Here is a 24,972-nt window from a genome sequence, read left to right as displayed (position 1 = left end):
GCTTACGTGTCCTGTTCTTTAGAACAAAAAACAGAGAGCTGACAATTAGAGTTTTTACCTCCTCCCTTTGGATGGAACATGAGAATGAAGGTGGAGAGAAACTGGCACCTGTTGAGTCAACATTGATTGATCCCACGGCCAAGAATCAAACTGGTACAATTGTCACGTGGCCTGACATCAGATCTGCTGGCAGGATCTGACTGGTCGCTTCCAGTATTAGGATAGGAGCTCTGGGCTGACAGAGACACCTTGAGATTGAACCTTGTGTGCTCCAGATCACATCTCGATACCCAGCCATCTCTCAGCCATGAAGATCGCTCTCGCTTTTCTGTTGGTGGCAGTCAGCTGCCCCCTTGGTAAGTGTCCATTCTATGCTCAGGGAGTGGGGTGAGAAAATGTGGGTTTGAATGGAACTGTATTTAAAAAAAATAACTTCTATAAAATTCTTAAGCACACCTCCAGGACTCAATAATATCCGTGAAAGCATGGGTCATCGAGAGCCCCGCAGTTAGAATAATATATACAATGTCTGCTTGGAGCAGTCTATGCAGCACTATAACTGAATACCACCCGTGGAGGTCCAACTTCAGCTCAGAACTGACTCATTGTTGGAAGTACACCGAGTATTTCAAGTAGGACCGTAATACTACTTCATTCGCCTCATTTGAAGCCTTAGACTCGCATCACACTCTTTGCGGACACTGTTTGAGGTGCCTTTTGTTTGGGGCGGCTATTATACCTCTGCTGTGGGGCCGAAACCAGGTCGTCTGTTACTTCTTAGTGCAGAGGCCGCTCCTGAGAGGAATGCTCCATTTCTGAAAGACCAGCCGGTCCTCCTGTCTAACCCAATTACAAAAGTTTTTTTGTTGTTGTTTTTTTACACATTACTTTCCTTATAGCCTCCAGCTCCTAAATGTCACTTCTGTGACACACAGAGTATTACTGCTACAAGAGAGTTGAAGCAACTTGTACTGACACAGGCGCTTTTCACCTTAAAATTATACTTTGTGAGTAACTGGTGTCCCGTGTTGTGGCAACGGCTTTCAACTCCCTCACAAGGGTGGTTACTCCAGTAATTACAGTGTAATGATTACATCGGATCATCCAAGGTTTGCTTTTACTTCTCCTTCGTATCATATTAAGCCACTGCTTCTTATATTCTTATTTATAATGATCAATAAATCCGATCCTTCTTCCTTTATTTTTTCCCAACAAACATATGAAGACTTACCATGTTTGCTTGATGGCTTTATTTTTAAAGTAAATAGGAAGCTCGTTAGTTTCTTCTCTTATATCTTTCTTTACATGTTGGAGTTTTCGTGTTTAATTTTCCATACCCTCTGGACTTTACATTCTCATAACTGATAGGGGAGTGTGGCAGGAGGGTGAGAGTTAGGATGGGGATTGTGAAAGTGCATTGTTATTTAAACCCTCTCTTACTTTATACGTTTGCTGAACATTCTCAAGTGATTTTTTTTTAACAGTTTGGTAAACATAATTGATGACAGTATTCTAAATCTAGTTTCAAAATACACTCTGGAATCAGTCCTCTGAATCACTCATTTAGGCGTTTGCCAAGCACACACTACAAAGATTACACTTTTTATGATCCAGAGATACATTGATTGCTAAAGGACTTTCCAGCAAACCGATTGTACTCAAGAGTCGCCAAGAAAACATACAATACGCTTCATTTAACAAATAAGCAAAAATGCAAGCAAGACAGCTTCCCACAAGCCCAAACAAATAGAAATCGTGAGGCAAGTTGGCAGTCTATTCCTTGCAGTCACCAAATCTATGGGCCTCATTTATGAGAAGTGACGCATCTCTGCGTGAAAGCAGCGATGCGTCACTTCTCAGTGCGCCCTCCTTGCGACGTGCTGGGTGCGTCATATTTACAGTATGACGCATCATGTTGCAAGGAGTTACAGATACGTCAGTATTTCTGACGTATCTGTAGGCGCAAAAGTGACGCATAGCTGGAGTGTGTCACAAAAGTGACGCAACTCCAGCAATGTGTCCTTTCACATGGGGCAAGCCCCATGTGAAAGGGCCTGCATCAGTCTTACGCCTGCCATGAGGCAGGCGTAAGATATTGACACATTTGCATCCTATAAGTGGCGCAGTGCAATGTCACTGCGTCACTTCTACGGGGCTTACTTACGTGGGAACGCCCCACCTGAATACATTATACCTGGCGCAGGTATAATGTGACGCAGGGGTTTACAAAGTGACGCATCTAGGTAGATACATCACTTTGTAAATATGGTGCAACAAGGCTCACTTTTTCCGCCACTAGTGCGTCACAAAAAGTGATGCACCAGTGGCGCAAAAGCGACACAAAGGCTCATAAATAAGCCCCTATGTCTGAGGCCAGCTAACAGGTTTAAAATGAAAGACAGTGAATAGCTCAGAGGGATTGCTCTAGAGGAGGTATCTCGGTAGCTGCATCCTAGGTTCTCATGGAGGCCAAAAATGAGGTACTGGTTGAGCCGATAGGAAGACTTTTTTGAGGTACCATTAGAGATGGTTAAAGTGCTGGAGAGGACACATATGGGGCCTGATGGAAAATGTAATGGTATAAAAGTGAATATGCAAATTAGTAACAATAGGTTTGCCTTGAATGGAAAGTTAAATATTAGAAGAAAAAAAGGAGGATCATATTGCAGAACGTGCAACCAGTTACGTCATTAAGCAGGAGCTGCAATTGAGTGATAAAAACACACAACAAACAAATGTGATTGCTCCCATAAAAACACGCAGATACATTGCAATTTATTTTTCTTTCGACAGCCGTAAAATAGTTGATGACGGCTCGTCAGAGTAACAAACAGAAAGCATTTTCGTTACAACTTCCTTAGGTGTGGTTAAAGTATGTTAGGCGGCCAGAATTTAAGAGCAATGCCAATATATCAGTGTCAGGCACAAGATAACACAAACATGAAAACTCCGGTTCCTGGGTTTGCCACTAGCAACAATAGTGTTTAGCCCATGTAGCATGTAGCATGTGCCCTATAGGGTGGGACGCATTACACACCTCGTTTAGTTTGGGGTGCCAAGGCATGCAATTACAACTATAGGTATTTTATTGATCCGAGTATTTTTGACCTTCCTTGACGCATGTCCTTCAATGATAACTGTGTACTGTCGCTCTCCTATTGGACAACTTTGGGACACTTTTTTTGCCACGGCTCCTCCTCCTCCTCACCTCCATCGTTAATCGCTCAAGCAAAGCAGCCCCAGCAGGTGGCGCCTTTCTAGACCGTCTCCTCAAGCACAAATCCAATCGCCCAAAGACGAAATGGCAAGTTTGAAATTTTTCCTAATTTATTCTCCCATAGTACATTATCTGTTTTTACGCAATAATGAGTTGCCCCATCTAAGTATTAATCATTTTAATGCTCCATTTTTGATTATTTCAAAATCATCCAATGGTGTGGGCTGCATAATAAACAGCAAATTTAGTGAAACGCAGATTAATATTTCAAGCCTCCTTTACATTAAAAACATTTTAAATGGAATGACGGTGCCCAATGTGACAAATACATTTGTCCCCCCCCCACCTTCGTAATCCCTGCCCTAAAATCTTCCTAAAGCACTGGCCACCCTTTAGAAGCATTGCATGCAAGGTGGACACACACATCGAACAACCAGACCCATGTACAGCAGTCCCACAGAGCCGCCACTTATGCAGAATACACAGCACTTCAACACAGGGCCCCAAATGTAAAACCCATTCTCACTCGACATACATTGCAGTCATTTTGGCACCTCGAATAAGACATGTGGTAATTACAGGTGAGAAAGAAGAAACCACAGAAGGAAACGCATTCTTCATTGTTATTTGTAAAACGGATTTCTGTTTGTGATTGCGCTAATTATGTGTTTTCCATCTCTGTTATTCTAGATGTGTCTTCTGCATTACTTGGTGGTCCGGGTATACCTGTTGTCGGGAACATCACCGGTGAAATCAATAAATATGTGGATATATTTGTATGAATTTTTAAATTAAAATGTTATTTTAAGAACATTCTTCTACTTTTAAACTGATGACCTACATTTTTGGAAATTAAATATTTAATACTTTTTTGCCAACCTGCAGTATTCCTGCAAGTGTTTGGGGATGGGTGCGGGGATAAGTACCTGATTGGCCTTCACAACAGGTGCACTGGAGGAATATACTTTCGGGGGGGATGCTATACTGCTCTGGGCCGTATGAGTATTCTAGTAGTTTGGACTGGGAAATTACTGGTGCCATAAATACGGGACCTAGTAATCCTCGAGAAGAGAGACGTGGCAGGTCTCTGTCTGCTAGCAATAGCAAAAAAAAAGTCCACACATCTACTGTAACAGCACGGGAACTAGTCATGCTCCCTCCTGCCTCCTCTCAATAGATGTCGTTTAGGGGTCACCATGGGTAGCAGCTGCAACTCCTGGCTTGCCACTTGCGACTCCTGGCACTGTCTTTGTGACCCCTGGCCTCAGACGTGACAAAGTCAGTGGCAAGAATTCCTACATTCCTTATTTTCTGTCCATTAATAGTTAATAATATTCTATTATTCACTATTAGTTTAATAAAAGATGGTGCACACTCTGGACCTTTGGTGGTAGCTGTGGGAAGTGCAAAATGGTTTTAAATGTATGTTGTGTGAGTGCTTGCGAGTGAGAGTATTCTTCAGGGAGATAGTTTGTGTGAGAGTGCGTGTCTATGTGTAAGCATGTGAGTGTGAGTAAAAATGAGTGAAAATCATTGATTAGGTGAGACTGATGCCCAGATTTACTATTCTTTGACAAAAGGCAACTCTGCACCAGAGTTTCTGGATGCCTTGTGTCAAAGGGTGAGAGAAAAATTGTGCCCTATCTATTAAGATATGGGGCCTTTTTACTCTCCAACACACACACCCTTGCGCCAAAGTGCATGGGTGTGTGTTCTCTGAAACATAGGTTTTATACTGAAAGGTGTCCCTTCCAGTACAAAACTATGCTTTAAGGCTTGTCACACTTTGTATGTATGCTGTGCAGTGTAGCACATATGCAGAGTTGGAGAAACGCGGAGAAAAGAAAATATTTCTCCTTCTTAAAACTGCCTCAAGGAGGAATACGTGTTTGGTGCAAGTTCCTGTCTGTTTATAGATAAGGGTTTGTGTCAAACCTATTTTAATGCCCTCTTGATGCGAAATAATGCAAAGAAGCGTAACATTGTGTTACTTTGGGATATTACCCATCACAAATCCAGATTTCTGTTGGATGATGAATCCTCCCCAACAACGTGTTCTATGTTTGTGTCACAATCCTGACACAAAAGATCATAAACTTGCCCCTGACTGTATGAGTGAGAGAGAAAGAGTGAGATTAAAATGTAATACAGGTGAGTGAGCATGAATAAAAATGAGGGTAAAGGAGTGTAAGAGAGGGTGAGTGTGGATGAATGAGTGTAAGTGAGAGAATGGGTATGAACGTGTGAATGAGTGTGGGAGACGATACATACAGAAGGTATTTTTTATATCTCATCGAGACCCCCAAGGCAATATATTGTTCCTGGCACACTTGCAGCAATTCGTAGCGTGGCAGACACCCTTGACAAAATACTTCCACTGGCACACTGTGGGGGTAATTATTGGTATAAAGGGCACCAATGGAAAATTTGCTGGTACTAGAAATAATTAATGGCACAGAGGGCATCCATTGAAAAGTACTAGCATACTTGAGGAAATGCTCGGAATATGTACACCAGTTGCATAATGCTGGTACTAGCACACTGAGGGGACATTTGGCATAATGGTGGACAACCTGACATATGGAAGGGTGACAAAAGCTGGTTCTGACATACTGAGGAATTTTTTTACATAAGGGTTATCTATGGTATTTGGATGGCATACATTACTTAATTTTAGCACTGGCATATTTTATGTTATTTTTTATATAAGGGGGGTAGTCATTGAATATGGGGCATCTATGACAAAATGCTGGCCTGGTCACATTGGAGGTCATTATTTACTTATAGGGGGCACCCATACTATAATTGGGATTTGCCCACCATGAAAGAATTTGAATATTTTGTATGGGCTCTTTCTGCACCTATGGCATTTTAGCAAACTTATGTGGAAATTGTTTTTTTAAAAGCATGGTTACACCTATACTTTTCAAAATGTTCTAAGAGGGAGAAGCCTACTAGAAACGGTCTGCATTATTCACTTTTCTCGCTCGCTCTAAGTTAGGGCTAGTATCACGCCCAGAACTTTCAAAGATAGATCAAGCCATCAGCACCATAAATATAGGTGGTATCTAAAATAGACATTTATCGTTATTCTGTTAAACTAATAATCCAGTTATAATGGCACTTCCATGATGTCACGTGTTGTGATGTTAGTATCACATGACATGTCTTCCTGGAAATAATCAGGGTCAAGGGTCATATAATGTCACTTCCTGTGATTTCATTAAGAGCAAAGGTGAAGTGATGTCACTTCTGCTATCCCTAGCATTTTGATAAATCAACACCCATGCTCCTTTCCCTCATATATCCCCCGCACCCCTCCCTCCATCTCCTGCAGCAACATTCCCAGGTACTGCCAAAGCCCAGGGATGAACAATGTCTTCCCTCCCATGTGCCTCGTGCAGTGGCAGAGCCCACGGCTGACACAAGACTATCTACACCCTGCATGCTGTGCCTATGCCACCCTCCCCAGTCTGCAGGAACAGCCGAGTGCTGCAAACAGAAAGCTGATGCTAACAAGGCTCCCATTCGAAGGCAGGACAGGATGGGCAGTGCAGACAAATCTCCCCCAAGATGAATCCTATCCTGCTCTCCTTCCTCCCATCTACCCACCTGCCACCACTGACCCAGATATTTCCCCAAAGGCCCTGCACCTATATACCACCTGCCCCACATGTGGCAAATATATGCAGATTTGTGCTTGGTATACAAACTGTTAGGGGGTAAAACATGGATTTAGATCCTGTATTCCTGAGCCTGCATGATGTTCCCTTTTGCAGAGGAATATCTCATGTGCACAGGACATAGATGCAAGCATACTGTCCGACAATAGAGATGCCCACACTCCTTCCCACACATCAGTTCCCTCACAGCTGAAACCATGGATGCCATAAGGATGCCTTGTGTGTTCTTCTTTAATATATCATCAGCACAATGCAAATGACAGTTTTCTTTCGACCCATTTACATCTGTTTTACTTTGGGAGCCTTATTCAAGAGCGTTGCTGCTGCCCATTTGGCTTCCTCATCACAGCTTTTGGTCCACACTTGCTTCCTATTTTTACTTTGGATGTCATGTATTTACATTACCTTATAGAATGTAGTACGTAAGGGTCTGTATACCTTGGTCCTGATTCACAAAAGTAAACTTAAACATCTTGTGTAACTTTACGCTTGTTTGAAGTTCATAAAAATGCATTTTATTCATAAGTTTACACGTGGTGGGGCTCCACAGTCAGGGCAGAGAACTAAGCACATAAAATAAAAGTTGTGTCTTATCTTTTTATGTGAGGAGTTCTCCGCCCCGAATGTGGAATCTCCGCATTCATAAACGTATGACTAAAATATAGTTTTGTAAATTTGAAACAAACTTAAACTTACACAAGAGTGTAAGTTTAACTTTGTGAATCAGGTCTTGCATTCTTTACAAAGCTAAGTAGTGGCAATGTGAAATAATTATTTAATAAGAGAAGTAGGAAGCGATGTGCTGTGGTGTATACCCTTGTCCACAGTTGTGTAGGTATCAATAGTGCAGCTTATGCAGTTGAACCAGGGCCTTTAGATTTGATGGGCTCGAGCTACCCCAATTAATGACATGGGCATCTCAATTCTTACTAAAAAGCCAGGGAAGAGGGATGCCATTTTCTTACTTTCATTAGGGCCCCTAGAAACCTTCCCACTGCTTGTCTATATGTGCTGCAGGCTGAAATGAATGGCCTGGAAGGGAATCCAGTGTGTTGCCTTCAAGGACGTCAGACAAGTTTTCTGGGGCTATTGCAACTTAGCAAAAATGCAGTTCACGTGACAATGACAAGCAATGTCTGTTTACCGTGGAAATACAGGAACACGATGCAACCTGGATAACAATATACAGGAGCATAGTTTGCATTTCTTATCTCACCTACATACACAAATGAAAACTGTATCATTGCTAGCACAGAGTGGGAACCAGCTGGACTTCATTTCTGGCAGGCATTCTGATGACAGCACCAACTCATTGATGCCCCCAGCAATTCTTGCAAATTTTGTGAAATCTGTTTCCTTTTTCTGAGAGCTGGTTTTAGGATTCATATTGAACATCCCATCTACAAAAGCTAAGCAACGAAAAACAAGATATGTCACTTAACAAATTGCCATAAAAACTGAAATTCCAAAATGTATTAGAATTTCTCAAGCTCTGTTTTCTGTGAAATGTGTACCCTAGCGCTGCCGGGACCTAGGAAAACCCTGTACATTTTTTTAAACTAGACACTAGGAGGTACCCAGGATGGGTTGACTTTTGTGGCTCTCACCAGGTTATAATACCCAGAATCCCTTTCAGAGCTCAAACTTTGTCAAATATAACACATTTTCTTCACATTTCTGTGATGGAAAGTTCTGAAATCTGCATGGATCCACAAAATTCCATACACCTCACATTCCCCAAACTCTCTCAATAAAAATGGGAGCTCACTTGAGTGGGTAGGCATGGTGCCCTCGGCAGGAAACAGCCCAAAATGCAACGTGGACACATTACATATTTCCAGTGAATACTGACTCTTTTTTGGCTATGTGATAGCTGTGGATTTTGAAGCCTAACTCAGCCAGCACCTAGGGAAACCAAGCAAACCTTTATATTTTTTTAAACTAGCAACCCAGGGAAATCCAATATGGGGTGACTTGTGTGAATTTCTCTAATCCCTTGCAAATCTCAAACTTTTTAAAAACAAAAACACAGTTTTCTGTGAGAGAAAGTTCTGGAATCGGCATGGATCTGGAAACTTCCACACACCCCACATTACTCACAGTCTCCCGATAAAATTGGTACCTCACTTGTGTGGGTAAGCCTAGAGCCCGTGGCAGGAAACGGCCCAAAATGCAACATATACATATCACATTTTTCCACTGAAAACCAACCCTTTTTTTGCAATGTGCCTAGCTGGGGATTATGAACCCTAGCTCAGCCGGCACCTAGAAAAAACTATCAAACCTTTACATTTTTAAAAACTTGACACCCAGGAGAAAAACTGATGGGGTGATGTACATGGCTTTTAGCAGATTCTGTTAACCAAAATTCCTTACAAACCTAAAACTTTGTGAAAAGAACACACATTTTCCTCATATTTCTGTGATAGAAAGTTCTGGAATCTGCAAGGATTCGCAAACTTACACCCACCTAACATTTCCCAATGTCTCTCAATAATGGGTAGGCCTAGTGCCCGCAACAGGAAACGCCCCAAAACACAACATGTACAAAACACATTTTTCCAGTGAAAACGGACCCATTTTTTGCAATGTGCTTATAGTGGATTTTGTACTGTAGCACTGCCAACACCTAGTGAAACCTATCAAACCTATACATTTTTTAAGACTAGACACCCATGGGAATCCAGGATGGGGTGACTTGTCTGACTCTCACCAGGTTCTGTTATCCAGAATACCGTGCAAATTTGTTAAAAATAACACATTTTCCTCATATTTCTGTGATGGAGAATTCTGGAATCTGCATGGATCTACAAACTTCCATGCCTCCCTTATTCCCAACATTCTCTCCATAAAAATGGTACCTCACTTGTGTGGATAGACCTAGTGCCCGTGGCTGGAAACAGCCCAAAAAGCAACATGGACACATCACATTTTTCCACTTAAAATGGAACCTTTTTTGCAATGTGCCAAACAGCGGACTTTGTACCCTAGTGCTGCGGCACCTGGGGGAAACCTTGCAAACCTATACATTTTTGCAAACTAGACACCTAGGCGAATACAGGATGGGGTGACTTGTGTGACTTTCACTAGATTTTGTTCCCCTGAAACCCTTGCAAACCTCAAACTATGTCAAAAATAACACATTTTCCTCACATTACTATGATGGAACGTTCTGGAATCTGCGTGCATCCTTACATTTTCACCAACCCCGCATTCCCCCAAAGCCTCCCAATAAAAATGGCACCTCACTTGTGTGGGTGGGCTAAGTGCCCATGGCAGGGAAGGAGACATCAAAATTACCTATCACAAAAAGCCCTGGTTTTACAAGGGGGGCCACAGCCACCTGGATTTTTTTCCACGGGCTTGGTGGCCATCTAGGGAAACTTACCAAACCCAGACATTTCTGAAAACTAGATACCCAAGGGAGTCCAGGGAGGTATGACTTGTATGGATCTTCCAACATTTTCTTCCCAGAATCTACTGCAAACCTCAAATTTTGCTAAAAAGAAATCTCATATTCGTCACATTTCTGGTATGGAAAGTTCTGGATCTGTGTGCATCCACAAACATCTGCCCACCCGGCATTCCCCAAAATCTCCCAATACAAATGGTACCTCATTTGTGTAGGTGGGCTAAGTGCCCATGGCAGGGAAGGGCCAAAAGCTTATTGTGGAGACTTCAAAGTAGCCTTTCACAAAGCAACCTGGTTTTGCAAGGGGTTCACCTGGGTTTGGCAGCCATCTAGGGAAACCTACCAAGCCCAGAAATCTCTGAAAACCAGATACTAAGGGTAGTTCAGGGAAGTATGGCTTGCAAAAATCCCCCAACATTTTTTCTACCAAGAATCCCCTGCAAACCTCAAATTTAGCTGAATAAATCTCAGGAACATTCTTGCGTTGCAGATTTACTTTTCATGGTCACAGATCATCATACCAGAGAACAGAGAGATGTCTCTGAATGGGTTCCATCTAATTCCCAACTCTACAGAAATGGATGCGGCAATAAGGGATCGAAGCCTCTAGATCTCTGACTGCATTGTTTATAGGTGGGAACAGAAATGCTCGTTCAGGATTATTATTTAGAGAAAACTGCATACAAAGTGGTTTGTGGCCAATTCACCTTCCTATTAATAAGATGTTTCGATTTCCTGGTCATGGTAAACTTTTCCTCATTGAGGATCTTCTCTTACATCATGGATTTCGAGAAAGGTTCAGAAGTGTTCTGGCAGTTTCAGACATAGATCCTCATTTTGAGGTAGATTTACACAATTTTTGACAAAATACAGAGCAGCACATAAAGCTGCTGACCAGTGTTGCGGCAATGGGAAAGGCAAAAACAGTGCTTGATCTTTCCAGCACCATTGTGAAAAAGAGTGCGTGTTCCTTGAAGCATTTGTTTTGTACAGGAAGGCGATTGTTTCAGAAGAAAATCATGCTTTAATACGTTTCCCTCTTTGTAGTTGTGCAGTACTTTCCAGAACACAAGCAAAGTTTGAAAAGTATCGAGAAAAGTAAACTTTTCTCTTACCTTACACTTACTTTAAGAGGCATACGTTTTTATCTCAAAACATAGTCTACCACTGTAAGTAGATAGGTTTTTGCATCAAAACTCATGGCTGGTTGATTGTAAATGTATATGTACCATCCATTTGAATGACCTTAACAGAAAGTCGCCCAAAGTAGCTTTATACTGCTAATTTGCGTTACTTTAGCCACATTTCAAACACAAATTAGGAATTCATGGTGGTCTTGGGCATCAAATACTAGGAGCAAAACCAACATGCAGGCAGCAAAATCTGTGCTCATCAAAAGCAAAAAACACTTTAAGTAGCTGTTTCTGAAATTATAAAACTGTTTTGCAAAGAGAGTTATCAAAACATGAAGAATAAAAAGTACCAATAATGTTGCAAGGTAAAGTCATTGAACAAACAAACTGTTTCATATAATGTTTGGAGAATTCTTCTGACCACTTTGTTTCTTCATCTCTTTTGTAGTCAGACAGTTTCCGTCAACTGTTAGTGAAAATTCTCGCAGACCTCGGCTGCATACTTTTGGAGGAAGTAAGATTGATTTTTATTTACTTCTGTTTACTTACAGTCTCTAACTTTATTTGAAATGGTGGCTCAGATCATAGCGGTTAGAAATCAAGCAGGGATAATAAAATTAATGGATGGCCTTTACACAAATGTATGTTTTTTATACTTTCAACAAAAGAAGGGATTGATTTGGGATTGCACAGGTTGCTGACCCCCCTCCCCCCCCACCCTGGCAGAGGAGTGCCCTTCATGCCACATGTTGCTGGAGATCTCTTCAAATAAATTCCTTCTGCTAATGTGATGAAAGTACTTTTTGCAAGCCTGAATCTGGATGGCTGCCATAATTTGTCAAATTGCCAGCATTATGTTTCTTCAGAAATAAACCCAGCACATGTGTTTATTTCTGCAAAATAACAAAACAATGGGCCTGATGTACAAAGGACTTTCTACCTATTAAATTGTTATAGTTGATTTCCGTGCCCACGTCAACTATACTTTGCCAGGCCATAGCAATCACTCTGATTCATGCTAGTGGCAGGACTTGTTCTGTTAAATCTGAAGCAGCTCCTTGTACAGCAGTTTTTGCTTTGACATTTTGCTTGAGGTGCTATGTACCCTTTGACTTTCCCTGCTTTCCCCCCACTATCCAAATTTTTGTCAGTTACCATTATCTTCTTTTTCACTTTTTAAATACAAGTCAATAGTCTGTCTTTGAATCTTGTCGTGAGTGCTTTTACAACATACAAAAACTTACTCTGCTTTTTCTGAGCACACTGTCTTAAATCTTGTAATCACATCTTCAAAACTATCAACTGTAGTACCTGTGTCCTTTTCTGGAGCTCCTCCTATTATCAACTCTTCATTTTCCCTAGTGCCCTGTTCTGGACCAAAGAAACAAAACTGGGCATCATCACAAACCTTTGCCACCTCTGCCACATTACCATGCAAAAGTGCCCTATTCAATTCTTCTAAACATAAAGCAGGAGTTTTCACAAAGTACAGCCTCCTAACAAAAGTTTGGATTGTTGAGTGGTGTATAGCTATCATCCTGAAAAGATAAAAGGTGCTTTGGCACACTTTCCTTGATAAACATGCTAGATACTGTCCCTGTAAATTTGTATGCTTTATAACCTTGCAAGGATCCAATACTTGTAAAGTACTTATTTTGTGTTTGAAACTTCACCTTTGAAAGATACGTACAAATGTTCTTAATATATCAATGGACTGCTGTCAAATACTACAAACAGTACTACAATTTTATTTGTATATAGGGGTCTGGTTGTGCGATCCCTGTAACTCTTCTGCAATAACTTGCGTTACATTTCTAGGTACAATCACCTCTTTCACTATAGGAGTGCCATTCTTCATTTCATAACATTGTCCTGTTTTATCAATAGCATGAACTAATGTGTTATCCTGGAGATAGCTTTCTTCATCAAAGAAATGTTCTATACTAGAAGTATGTATAAATTCTCCACTAAAACCTATACAAAAGTTACTTATATTCACTAATCTTTTCTTCTGGTTGTGTCTCCTCATGCACAACACTATTTTGACAAGTCTTCATTCTATTTATAATCCAAATGAAAAGCTTCCTCTTCAAAGCTAAGGCCTTATCACTACTCCCTCAAATCTTTCTTTCTACTTCAGTGCCTCTCTCCTTCTACTGAACTTCTTCATATTTCTCAGTAGATTTGCAACCATTCCAATACAAAACATCCTGGTTCTTATTTCCTTAAACTGATTCTGTCTCTTGGTTAAGATGTGTCCACCTTTGTTACATTATATCCTGTCCTTGCACCATACCATTTTTCCACTCTTATTCTTTATCATAGTTTGGTTTTTATTTTAATTATTTTGTAATCTTAGCAAATGGCTGCGTACATTTTTAAAGAAATTACTTTCTTCTCTTACTAGTTGATATTTTTTCTTTCACCACTTATTCTACATTTTGCCCCTTTTGTGTCTCGGTTCTGCATAGACACTGTAGTTGCTTGTGTTTCTTTTTCCTCCAAGCTTTTGTAGACATTTTAATTGTTCATAGTTATGTAGATCTTCTTCTGTAAAAAAAAATATATTTACATTTTTGTTCTAGCCAACATACCAAGTACTTTACTCCTGACTTACACATAATACAAAAACAGTTTTTATGTTATCCTGCAGTTTTAAATATGCAGTTAAGCTAGCTATATAACTACATACACTTACTTCAATATACCAAACACAAACAAAAAAAACACAAAACTCAGGGGTATTTGTACAAGAACAGCCGCTAACTAACGCTAACGTTAGTTAGCAGAAGTTTTCATAACGCCGCCTATCACCAAAAAACATCATCCTGTTAGCAATGTATTTACAATAGGTTGCTAAATGGAGATAGTTTCAGGTAGCCACGGTGAAAACTGCTGCTATCACTAGTGTGAAGGCGATACAAATTCTGATGTTAGCGGGTGAAAACTGACAATAAGGCCCAATAGCGGCAAAAAAACTCATGTTAGTCAGCCCAATGTGACTTGTTTTTGCTTCTAAAGGCAAAAATAGCCTATAAGTCCACCTCCAAGGAAAAATAGGAAACAATAACAATGGAATACAGAATGGAGCAGCTAGGACCAAGTGCAGCACAGATCAGCAATCCCCCAAAGTCCACCAACAGCCAGGATTACCAGCCAGAGTCCTAGGGAAAGAGGAAATGCAGGGCTACAATCATGGAAAGAGGTGCATCGCTGGGGATAACCAGTGATGCATGACTTATTATTGTGCACTCCTTGCAACACCATAGCATCTAAAACCTTGAAAGGCCAGCCAGTCTCTGGGGCCTGGAGGCCTCGCTGGGCCTGCGCATGGGTCCTTAAGTAGGATGCAGAGGTGCTGTGGAGTTGCTGGGCCATGGCGGTAGACATTGAGGCATAAGCAATCAACCTTACCTGGTGGTGAAGTCTGCCAGGTCTCATGGAGACACATTGCTGACCTGTGTGAGAAGACCGCCTGGTGCCTATTTGAGCTGTGATTGGTAGAGGTGCTCCTACGCACCAACATAGGGAGGTCTGCATCTCATACCACGCACCACCACCACACTGGGATGCATGGAGGAGATTACCAATGGTGGCCCGTGCCTCTCTGCATCACAGGCCAGAGTATGTTGCACTGGCTGGATGCTGGGGAGGGTGAGACCACTGAGCTGCACCGAAATTGAGTGTCAGGAGCGCTGCAATTTCACACCTAATGGTGCCCTCTTGCATAACCTGCATTGGGAGGTTCCCCAGTGGTCTTGGTGGTGACTGCTATACCGAGGCTTGTGAAATCCCACCTGGCTGAGGTTCTTGCTGGGTGAGTCCTGATGGCTGTTGGAGAGAGTGCAGCGGATTGCACAACAATGTCAATGTCCAGGTGAAGAGAAGGTGGGACATGTAGTGGAGAAGGTCCGGGGGTCGAATCGGCCCCAGGCCAAGCACCTGTGGGTGACCACCCCCTGTGGCGGGACCTCCCCTGTGGCGGAAAAGTGTCACCCCACTGCTTTCAAGCAGTGCAAGAAGAGAAAACATAACATGATGTCAACTTTCTGATGTACTCATGCTATATTTACTTTGCTGGCGGGAGGGTGAGTGGGGCTGCTCTACTCACGGAGCAGGTCAAGGGCGGAGTGGTATGCCCACTCAACTGTGCAATGACTGTTTGGTTGGTCCTCTCAAGCCGCCCAAAGCAGTCATGCACACTTCCCTGTTTGCAATGCAGGCTGCATTACAGCCTGCATGAAGTACATGCCCACACCTCCAGCCCCTGGCTAAACACCCCTTGTCACGGCGCTCGAGAACAAACACAATGCTGTATTGCAGCATTGTTATTGACTTAGGGGAGGGAGCCTGGCTGCCTGCTCCCTGTTCCTGGAAGCAGACTCAGGAGAGCAGGAGCACAGAAGACACAGGACCCAACCTCGAGGTAAGAATTATTTAAAAATATATTTACAACCCACATCCCCGCCCCCTCCAGTGTCCTTTCCCAGCTGTCAAGTTCCCCCCTAGCACCACTTAATGGGGGCTGTTTGCCGCCATGCGCAGCAGGTGTACGAAAGGCAAGCCCGTCTGCGTTTGTCTGCCCCTGGACTGCACCCAGCACCAAGGACCCTTCCTTTCGAACACTCCAGTGCTACAACGCTAACACCCCTGGACACAACACTGCCTGCATCTAGCAGCACTGTAGAATTCTCTTGCACCCTGCTCCTATCGAAACTGCAAGCTCACCTTCTGCCACATCAGTACACCAGCGCCTCGTGCCACCCAGCCATCCAACAATGCAGCTGAATGGCTCAACTGCATCATTCTCAAGGTGTGGCCCCTCCAAAACACGCAACAGAAATCTGGGACCAACTCGATGCCACCTCTTCAGACATCTCCTTCTTCACGGAAACCTGGACCAATCTCCGCTCTGGAACGGACATCGCCATCATCATCCTTGATGGGTACAAATTCACCTGCATGGACCACCCCGAGCACCCAGGAGTAGGCATTGGCATTGTCTACAAATGCAGATATGTCACAAAATCACACAAAAAAGCAGACAGTCAATGCCCACCAGCACATCCAAAAATTATAACTAAAAAAATCCATTTGAAACATTGCACTGCATATATTACTATATATAAATGCTTCTTTAAAAAGACATGTTTAAACTCATATTTTTGTTCTGAATTTCTTTAAAAAAAATCTTGGAAATAATTTTTCAGTTTTCATCGTTAGTTAGGGCCTCAAGATGACGTCATTAGCAGCGATGATCGCGGCTTTCCCATAAAGTGTAAAACACATCTATTTACACATATTACAGTATTTTACACACTAGAAGTTGATTGCTGCATTCTCTAGATCCATGTTTTTCTAGAGAGTTTCTATAAAAACCATCTCTCAAACCTATTTTCCATTTCATTCCAGTCGCGTTGATATCGGTAATACTGTGCATCACAAATATGTTGCAAAAATACAAAACATAAGTAGGAATTCAATAGTCACCACTAGACTCAAAAGTTATAACTATATAATTCATTCAAACCATTACACTAGATAAATCACTATCTAAATAAACTCTAAAAAATCATTTATCAGTCTCTCAGTATCTCTATAACAGTGTGTATTTATAATTCACTGGGTATGTCACTTGGTGCAAAAGTCTTCAAGTAGGTCTGTGACTGGGTATATAATTCTGTGAGTGGGTGCATCAGTAGCATCATTAGCCTTTCAGTGAGTCTGCAAGTGGCTGCATAAGTGTCTCAGTGGGTATGTCTATCAGTGGGTGTGTGAGTGCAAACATAAGTGTCTCAGTGGGTCTGTTATTCAGTGTGTGAGTATGTAAGTGGGTCAGTGAGTTGTTGCATGAGTGTCTGAGTGGGCCTGTGACTGGGTGCATAAGTCTCTGAGTAGGACTGGGAATTGGTGCATCAATCACTCAGTGGGTGTGTCAGTGGAAGCATAAGTGTCTCAATGGGTTTGTGCGTGGGTGTTTAAGCATGTGAGTGGGTCTAAGAGTGCATGTGGAGAAGTGTGGCTCACTGGTTAGAGCAGGCAGACCCTGAAGCAGAGGTCAGACCCGGGACCAGGGTTCAATTCCCGACGCGGCAGGGTCTTGAGCTCAAATGTCCATGGACTCGATAATTCTCACTTCGGTGCCTGACCTAATCATGGGGATGTGGAAGAGAACAATGGTTCGGGATGGCCTGAGAAGGTCCAGTGAAATGAAAAGCCCTTAGGAGGGCGAGATGATTTAGTATAGGTTCAAGGACTCATACTGGAGAGTGATACTTAATATAGAGAAACAAGGGACAGGAGAGGTCAATGTATGACACTTATTTATTGATCAAAGATTGAATTCAAGTGCTCACATATTTAGTGACAAGAAAGCGTGACATGCAGGTGAGGGTGGAGTCTTTAAAAGAGAACATCGCATTGGCAACAATAGAGAACCATTTTTTAAATAAAATTAGTACAAAATAGGTTCGAGTTGCATAGGGTCGACGGCGTTTCGAACTCAGTTATTTGAGTTCATCATCAGGACAAAATGTGAGCATATGAACTTGAGCATATGAGCGGTAAAGTGACGGGGTATTCGTCAGTAAAAACCGTGTTCGTCGCGGTAGTGAACGTCTTGATATGAATCAATAGCTGAAGTAACAAACTGGGTCCAGACTTTTCAATAAATGGAAGCGCGGTGTCAGTGCCGAAAATTATTCAAGCAGGTATCAGGAGGAAGTTGCTTAAAGTAGGAGTGTAATCATGCCTGCTCAGCGAGTTGAGGCGGGTTTTTGGTGCCGAGGAACTTAATTTAATCCATGCGGCACTCGATGCATTCAATGGGGGTCACGGGGAGTGGAGCGAATCCTGTGTGCGTGTAGTTACGCGCGGCGACTAGTTCCGCGCGTAACTACACGCACACAGGATTCGCTTTACGTAGATGACTTGGTGCTATCGGCACATACCGGCAATGCAGTTAAAAAACTTATAGGGGATTATACAAACTTTATTGGGAGCCTGGCCCTAAAAGATAATGAATCAAAGTCTTTTGTTCTTGTGGCAGGCAAAACGTTTAAGAATTATCCCAAAATGTCTATCAAAGGGGAAACGCTTGAGGTTGTGGATTCTTATTTAATTACCTGGGGGTTACTTTTGACCAGGAGAATAATTGGCAAAGTATGGTAATCAACAGGGGCCTGCAAATGGAAAGAACCATTGGAGTGCTCTTCAGCTTTATAAAAAGACTTGGTTCAAAACAAACTGACACTATAAAAAAGATTTACCAGGCAAAGGTAGTGTCCGTTGCAACATATGGGGCAGCTAAATTGGGCCTATTTGATATATCTAAACTCCAAATTTTAGAGGATAATTTTTTGAGTAGACTAGGTTCTCTTCCATAATCCTGCTCTTCATATAATATAAACTGCAAATGTAATCTCGCCTATATTACAGACTGGATTCGAATTGTCCCTATCTTACTATGGCATTCAGTCTGGATAAAAGAAAAACTTAATCTAACCTGGGACATTGTTAAAGATTGCAAGAAACCAATACCTTTTAACACAGAGGATAGATGATTTCATGTTTTCATATTTAACATCAGTCTCCAACTATCAGCATAGATACATACTGCTGCAATTCCGGTTGCAATATATTCCCTTGATGCTAGGCCATCCTGCCAACACATATTCTAGTAATGCACTGCCACTTTGTCTATGTGATGGTCAATCCTCCCAGAATGACCTCCATTTCCTGTTCTTTTGTGACTTATACGTGGATGAAAGGAAAAGATATATTCTACCACTCATGCGTAATCTCAATTTTAGCCAAAGACACCCTGCATTGTATTATCTTCAACTATTGTCACACCCTTTTGTTTGATATTGTGTAGCCTCATTCCTCCTGTCTGCCATAAGATAATAGCACATTAATTGAACATGGATGATTGTTTGTTTACATAGAGAGAGGGGCGATGCAAAGGATGAATGTCATAATTATGAGATACATTTTACAATTTGTATGATTTTAACATTGCTAACGCTCTGCACATCATTCGATATTTAATATTCATATTGTAATTGCTCTATTGTTCTTAAAATACTTTTTATGCTATATTTAGTGGCGAATTAAAGTTATAATGACTGACTGACTGAGTGTGTCAGTATTGCATAAATAATTCATTTAAGAGGCAAGTATAACTATTGAATTGTTAATGTTTGTGTAGCTTAATTTAGGTTTGTACACCAAACCTAGAAAAAGCTTCACTAACTATAACTGATGTGTAATTTAGTTTGTTTTGTGTGAAATGTGTGTGTGTGTAAAAACAAATTTCTTGGTAGTACAGAAATGTATTTCCTATGAAGTATTTCAGCTCCACCGAATCTTAATCGCATGAAGTCATGTCTGATTTCAAATGCTTAAATGATACATTAAACTACCAGAGTAGGACAATTAGAGTGCCATTTTCTCATGGATAAACAACACTGATTAGTGAATAAAGAAGTAAAAAAATATCCCAGTGATATTGGAGCTTATAATAAAGTGACGCAAGTTAAATTCCCCTAAATAGAAATTCAAAACTGAAATACTTGCATAAAGTATTCACAAAGAAAACAATGATATCAGTTCCACAATCCATATTCGAATATGTCTAGTACCCCAATCAGGATGAAGTATTCAAATAAAGGCAAATGCATAAATCACCAAAACTCTCTCAGAGCTTAAGTATCTGATTACTTTTTATCTTTCCTGGTATCTCTCCCTCTTCCCTCTTTATAATATTATGTATAAGTATAGCTATGCATTGCAAATGTAATTTTATTCTTTATTTTCTGGATAGTCAACACTCTTCTCTTTCTCTTTAAGGATCCGGCAAAAGCAAAGGAAATGACAATAGCATCTATGGAAGCAGTAAAGGGCATGGTTGTAAGTCACCAATATTTTATTATCCGTTCTTAAAGATTCAGTGTGCATATATGTCAATTGAAGGAATGATTCCAAGAGTCGGGATTCTCAGCCAGACAATACTCACACCATATTATAACTTTGATATCATTGAAATCTTGGAATTCTAAATGTTAGCTCTATTAAATGGAAAAGTACAATATTGTACATTGGCCATTCGTATGATTTGTAATGCCATCCCATGCAAGTACTTTCACTAGATGTCATTATTGTAGCATATGTCTTTCTACTTTCATGATGTTCCATTCGTCTGTGTATTGCAGCAATACACCCAGACTTTAAACAACCATTACAACGCAGTCATTACAACGCACTACCATTACAACATGACTGCATTTACATTGCATGCCATTACAACGCCGGCATTACAATGCATGTCACTACAACACATGTCATTACATTGCATACCATTACAACGCATGCCATTACAATGTAAACACATAGTACATGGGTGTCATAACGCCTTTCAGAAGGCCTGGGGCAAGCAGGAGCTACTGGGCCCATCCATATGGGTTAAGGCCTTTTACTCCTGATGTCCTGGAGCTCGGGTTTCTATTGATCCTGATCAGCTAAGCCTATTCCCCATTCAGTACTTGTATCTCAGTAGTAGTGTGGGTCGAGCTGCCCAAGGCTTTTCAGCGGGTAGGTAGATGCATCAGGTGAACACAGTCTCACAACTCAAAATATGTTCAATAGCAGCAATAAATGATTGTCCATTCAAATCCTTGCATTTATATACAATCACAAAGTATAACATGGCATACACAAATAATACACACAGTCACATGAGTTTAGGGCTCTAGTGTTCAAAAGATGGGTCCTTGAGTCCACTTCCCTCTCACTACTGGTCGTTGCTATTCCCCAATTGCTATAGGTGACATTCAAGTGAAGCCCCCCTAGTAATCAGAGTCTCAGGAGTCCCACACCGACTCTTCCAAAAGTCAAACATGTTCCAGCACCCAAAGCACTATGTGGCAGAACAAAGTTCTCTGGGGCCTTACGGACCTCTGATTAGTCTTCTAAGCTCCTACAGGGGTTGCTCTACTGGAGTCCTTAGGAGCATTTTTGCATCATACGTTGCAGAGGGCTGGAGCAGATGCTGATGGTGAGTAGAACTCAGCTCTGCAGGGACAGAGGAAAGGCTTCCATGGCGCTTCCTCCGGTGAGGCAGTAAGTTCCTCTGATCCTCCTGGTGGAGGAGACAGTCACTTGGCTTTTGATCCTCTGTTGGAGCTCAGGCCCGCACAGGTCAGCACGGCACCCTCTCACCTCTACAATTGCTCAACTAGGCAACATCCCTTGTTCTTCGCAGTTTTCCCATCCGGTGTATGGTGTCAATGACCTTAATCCACACACTGGCAACAGCTCGATCAGCATGGCAGTACATTTGTTTTCACGGAAGTCACTATAGCAAACAGAGTCCCTGGCTTCACTTAGCACATGGACTATGGCCCCATCGGCGTGACAGTAATCATTATGATAGCCCCCTCTGGCAAACGGGGTCACTGACTTCACTCTGCACATAGGCTACAGCCGTGATTGGCATGACAGTAATGTTCACAGCGGCCCCTTATGACATACGGAGTCACCAATTTCACTCTGCACATGGGCTACGGCCCAATTATTGCGGCAACTATTTACTCACTTCTCACTGTGGTGATCGACTTGCCAGGATCCCGTCTGAAACACTCTCCCTCCAAGCACTCTCATGATCTTCATTGGGCACATTGATCTTGCAAAACAGACATTGAAGGGTGCTCCAAGCTCCAGGGGTAAGTGGTCTTAGATTCCTTTAGTGATGTCCCAATACCCAGTTGGGAGGCTGGCAGGCCTTAGCCTCCATCACAGGCGGAAGTATTACAGAGCTACCCTCCTCCACAGCCCAACTGACTGTTTGACATTTGACAATTTTGGGGACATGTTGCAATCAAACGAAGTTATCAATGAGGTAGATCCAAGTAGTTGTTTATTGGTTGATGATAAGATGGTAGTTACATAGTAGATGAGTTAGATCAGGTAGATATATGGTGATGTACAGTCCATATATGGTCCCACCAGGAACTGCATCTCTGCTGCTCAGCCCACTCTCTCCAACTGTCATACCTCCCAGTCAGCCAGGCACACCAACATTCCAATGGTCATCAGGCATTCCACTCACACACCCAAGCAGACTGGCTAAGCAGCCATACACGTAGATACAACACATCCCCTTTCTTTACAAAATCAAAACACCAGTAGAAACAAGCCTAATGAGATAATCACAACTATGCAGAAGACTTGTAGAAACATTGCATTCAGAAAATATATCTCAAGTGAAGCAATGATGTAACATCTCAAAAGATAATGAGAATGTGAAATGAAAGAAGATAAAATAGAAAAGAATTAATGCAAAAACAAGAGATAGTAAGAATACGAAACGAATGAAGATAGATAGAACAGAAATAAGTGCAAAAGAGAATATAAGAAGCACCCATCCCCTTTCCTTGGAAAAATAATCTAAAAAAAAAATGCAAATACCGAGAATTGGAACAAACAAGAATGGAAAAATACGGTACCAAGAATTCATGAAAAGAAAGAGATTCACATGGAAAGAAGATTTCATCTTGAAAATGAGAATAGGACAAAAACTATCCTCCAAATTAGCATATTAAATTAAATTAAATTGTGTATTCAATTCTTGACAATTTCAACTCCGCACATTGTGCATTCAATATTTTGACAATTCCAACTCCGCACATTGTGCATTCAATATTTTGACAATTTCAACTCCGCACATTGTGCATTCAAAATTTTGACAACTTCAACTCCGCACATTGTGCATTCAATATTTTGACAACTTCAACTCCGCACATTGTGCATTCAAAATTTTGACAACTTCAACTCCGCACATTGTGCATTCAATATTTTGACAACTTCAACTCCGCACATTGTGCATTCAAAATTTTGACAACTTCAACTCCGCACATTGTGCATTCAAAATTTTGACAATTTCAATCTTTAGACAACTTCAACTTAAATATTGGGATCACTGCCCATTAACCATTTCAATATAAAGTATGGGTACACTGCCCATTACATATAATAAATAAAATGTGAGTACACTGCCCATTGGGCATAATCACTGATAGATGACTACAAACCTGTGGAATTATAACACTGAGAACAACCCTCAACTTTACACTCACTAATCAAGCTTGGCACACATGTAGCCTCTGCCCTATATTAACACTAAAAGGGCATCCCTAGACTAAGGGTACTGTAACCGTGCAATGAGCGTAAACTGAACCGCATCCCTGAAACTAAAGATAAACCTGTGATTACCTGGAACACAAATACTGTATAATATCACATTCCAAATAACATCACATACATTTTGCTAATACTTAAAATGCAAAACATTTCAAAACTGTATGTCACACCGGTGAGCGATCTCTCACCCGAACACATTTGCGCCGTTAATGTTGTAAAGTCTCAAACTCTCCACACAGTAATATTCAGTCCCAATGTCTCGAAACAGAAACAAACTCATTACATTTTTTTCCAAGTTCACGTGAAGCGGGAACAAGACTCTGCATCCAGATACTTTATCCAAACTTCCACTCACCGCCGATGTGTAAACGACAATCTCTGTCCACTGAAAAGTAATCCAAAGGGCTCGCTCACACCGTTGCAACGACCAACCTGCTGATCTTCCTGCTTCATTAAACTTTATTGAAAATAAAGCGCTCATGAGAAAAGAAAAAAAAAACTTGGTTGGCAAAATTACCTTTGGAAAAAATTCCGTGGTTGGCAGAAAATGGCTCGCGTCAAAACGTGGCTGGCAAATACTCCAAGTTCATCTTTTAAAATGGCGGCACGTTTTTTCCCCGCAGCGTCGAGTGGCTCACGGCGAGGACGTGCTCCTCTGCCTTCCCTGAGCAGGGTAAAATGCAAAACAGAGCGTGATCCATTATGTTTCCTCGCGACACCACGACCTACAAGTAAGTGGCGCATGGAAGCCTCGCGATGGATTTAAAAATTGCAGGCGCGCTCTAAAACGTTGAACAGCAAAATGTTTTAAATGGTTGGCGTTGCGCACGAATTACTGCAAATTCAATTATTTTCAGAGTTACTCCTTAAATACATTCCCACATAAATATCGCTGCAAAACTCACAGATGAATGAAACTCGTGGTTGGCTGCAACCTTCAGCAAAAACACGCAAAATATCTTCCAAGTAAGCACTACTGACAGTCCTAGTGAACGAGTGTAAGCTTCCACTTTTAGCCTTAGTTGCGTAGTAAAAACTTTCAAATGCTTAGAAAATCCAATATTCCACACGAGTAAATTCCTTGGAAGTCATAAATATCTATTATGTAAAATTAACAATGGTTTACACACCACAGGATGCTTGTAGTTTACTTGTTGTTAATGGTGTGTCCCTCCAGCATAAATCAAATAACAATTTCTTAACTGCTTATGTGAATTTTATTCAGGAGAGTGAAGCACCCAAAGTAGGCTGTCCGGTTGATGGAGGACACTGGTGGGACAAAATGGGCGTTCTTCTTCTATCTTCAAATTTAACTTTCTTCAAGTAGTT

The 24,972-nt window shown here is 41.5% G+C and overlaps 1 protein-coding gene across 1 annotated transcript in view; it reads left to right on the top strand.

Annotated features, from left to right (window-relative positions):
* The first annotated feature begins 204 nt into the window (after positions 1–204).
* Positions 205–24,972, top strand: part of LOC146812909 (uncharacterized) — a 1,154,794-nt gene continuing 1,130,026 nt past the window's right edge. The window contains exons 1-3 of the mRNA XM_085619975.1: positions 205–356; positions 3,908–3,993; positions 20,296–20,355. Of these exons, the coding sequence (XP_085476101.1) occupies positions 308–356; positions 3,908–3,993; positions 20,296–20,355 (195 nt within the window). The 5' untranslated portion in view covers positions 205–307. The remainder of the gene's footprint in view (positions 357–3,907; positions 3,994–20,295; positions 20,356–24,972) is intronic.

This window comes from Triturus cristatus, chromosome 7 (assembly GCF_964204655.1).
Source record: "Triturus cristatus chromosome 7, aTriCri1.1, whole genome shotgun sequence".
Classification (NCBI taxonomy): domain Eukaryota; kingdom Metazoa; phylum Chordata; class Amphibia; order Caudata; family Salamandridae; genus Triturus; species Triturus cristatus.
The sequence above is the reverse complement of the archived record's forward strand: the minus strand, read 5'-3'. Positions and strand labels throughout refer to the sequence as shown.